The 2,562-nt window shown below is 43.8% G+C and overlaps 1 protein-coding gene across 1 annotated transcript; it reads left to right on the top strand.

The window, feature by feature from the left end:
* The first annotated feature begins 729 nt into the window (after positions 1-729).
* LOC131244369 (ethylene-responsive transcription factor ERF115-like) lies at positions 730-1,886 on the top strand. The gene has a single exon (XM_058243990.1). The coding sequence runs from the start codon at positions 853-855 to the stop codon at positions 1,396-1,398; it is 546 nt and encodes a 181-aa protein (XP_058099973.1). The 5' UTR covers positions 730-852; the 3' UTR covers positions 1,399-1,886.
* The last annotated feature ends 676 nt before the right edge of the window (positions 1,887-2,562 follow it).

Genomic DNA, 2,562 nt, shown 5'->3' with positions numbered 1-2,562 from the left:
ATCCACCATTAAAATCCTCCTAAGCCCAAATGTACTGTTTATTTGACATCCAATCTGTTGATTAGGTCACAAAGACCCAGATGAAGGGAAAAAATAAATATCAGCTTGATCCAAAACTTTTATGGCCTCCCAAAACGTTTTTAATGGTTGATGTTCATTCAACACTGTTGCCTGTAATGTGCTCCACTTGAGATTGAGATATACCTCATTTTTTCTTTTATAACATAAAATGATCTATAAAAATAGATGGATGGCATGGATGAAGCACATGCATCATGGTGGGGCCGACAGGGCACCGACCACCAGCCGATGGCTGGTGGCAGGGGGAGTAGCCAATCCGTTTCCATATTTGGTAGTATGAGACCAAAAAAGAGGTAGAAAGGTTTCAACGGTAGCCATTTCCGTTCCAATTTTCCCATTCGTGTGGCACACTTGAGTTCTTCTGCACATGTCCTAACGTGAGTGGACAAACGGATCAACTGCTGGATTTCTCACAAAAATCACAGTGGGCCCCACCTAGCTCCGCGTCCAGCAAAAAAGTAGGCGCTGGACGGTCGCGGCCGCCTATATGTACGACAGCTGGCACACCTACGTAAGCTTCTACTGCAACGAAATCCTAAGATATATATATGTATGTAAAAAGAAAAAAAAAAAAAACGCCGTCTTCCTGCTCAAGCTTCAAATTCGTCCTACTCACAAGTTAAGAGCGGTTTGAGAATCTTTATGGCAGGAGTTCCACCACACCAGAAAATCTCCAAAAAATCCAAAAGAATAGGAAGCTCAACAGTAGAAGGAGAATGCAGCAGAGTCTATACTAGTATTGGCCCCTCACCAGAGGAAGAGACGGCCATCATGGTCTCCGCGTTCACCTATGTATTATCCCAAGGTAGCGGTGGTGGCAAAGGGAGCCAAGACTCCACATTGCCTCTTCTTGAAAGTTCTGCAGCTTCTTCCACTCCAACCCCTCCCACGCAGAGTCAGCCTGTATTAATCGCACTCGGTGCGGAAAAGGAGAAGAAGAAGAAGTATAGGGGCGTCCGACAGAGGCCATGGGGAAAGTGGGTGGCTGAGATTAGGAACCGTAACAAAAGAGCCAGAGACTGGCTCGGGACATTCAATACGCCAGAGGACGCTGCACAGGCTTACGATAGAGCGGCGATGAGGTTACATGGGCCGCGCGCAAAGCTTAATTTCCCATCTCTGGAAGAATCTCCCAATGACCGTATGGCGTATGAACAAGGACAGCAGCAGCAGCCGCCTAATCTGGTGGGGCCTAGTCGGGACCCGCCTAATGCAACAGTTGAAAATCAACTAGAGAATAATACGTGGGACATATTTGGAGAGGCGGAATTAGGAGACTGGTGGATCATTATGAACGATGGTGATTTCCCCAAGTGACTGAATCAACTGCTGCTACTACAGGAATCTTTGACCTACGTACGGATATTATTTCAGTTTTGTTTGTTACCGGTTTTGTCTGTTAATTACGTTGGTTGAGCGCTAACACTGTATTGTGCGGCGCTTACAACAATAAAAGTCTGTGGCCTACCATATTCTGTCTGCGTGACATCCGCTCTGTCTATCAAGTGCGCTCCAAGATAGTAGGAACTGGGACAAAAATAAGTTAATTAAAGAAAACAGATTGCAGCTCAGGTGGGCCTCACCACAAGGAAGAATGAAGATGTTACCCCAATCATAGGTTGGATTGTAGGGTCGCCGATGTTTATATCTTTCATCAAACCGGTTTTTCATTTGGTTTGAATCACATAATAAATGGAAGATATAAAAATCAAAGTGATTGAAAACTCAAGTGGGTCACAAAAAATTTTAGGCACTTGTTCCTATTGGTTTGCTCTATTTAAGTTTTTTATTGTTATGTTGGATAAAATAAGGTTTGTGATCTGATGAACGGATTGGACTTCATGCTTCTTAGTTTCTTTTTTTTAGGGCGGGGGGGTTAGCTTGTTATTACACACCCATGTCAGTACACACACTCCATGTTAGCCCCCCGAGGGATCGATACCAAGACCTCAAGTGTTCAAACTAGGTTATCTCCACTCACTCTGCCAGTTGAGCTATGGATTGGATTTCATGCTTACTACATGCTATGCACCACCAAGCATTAGTTATTTTTTAAACAGGTGGGTGGGGTACACTATTCCGGTACCATCAGTTAAGTGCCGTTATGTATTATTATGATTTGTTTTCTTCGGTCATCTTATCGGAAACCGATTGGCTACTCCCCCTTGCCACCAGCCAATGGCTGGAGGGCGGTGTTCCGTTGGCCCCACCATGATGTATGTGTTTCATCCATGCCGTCCATCTATATTTCTAGATCATTTTAGGCTATGAAGCCAAATATTAGGTATATCCCAATTTCAAGTAGATCACATTACAGAAAACAGTGTTGAATGAACGTCGACCATTAAAAACCTTTCAGGGGCCACAAAAGTTTTGGATCAAGCTGATATTTGTTTTTTCCCTTCATCTGGGTCCGTATGACCTAATCAACAAATTGGATGTCAAATAAACAGTACAGTGGGCCTTAAGAGTATTTTAATG

The sequence above is a fragment of the Magnolia sinica genome, chromosome 4 (genome assembly GCF_029962835.1).
Source record: "Magnolia sinica isolate HGM2019 chromosome 4, MsV1, whole genome shotgun sequence".
Classification (NCBI taxonomy): domain Eukaryota; kingdom Viridiplantae; phylum Streptophyta; class Magnoliopsida; order Magnoliales; family Magnoliaceae; genus Magnolia; species Magnolia sinica.
The sequence above is the reverse complement of the archived record's forward strand: the minus strand, read 5'-3'. Positions and strand labels throughout refer to the sequence as shown.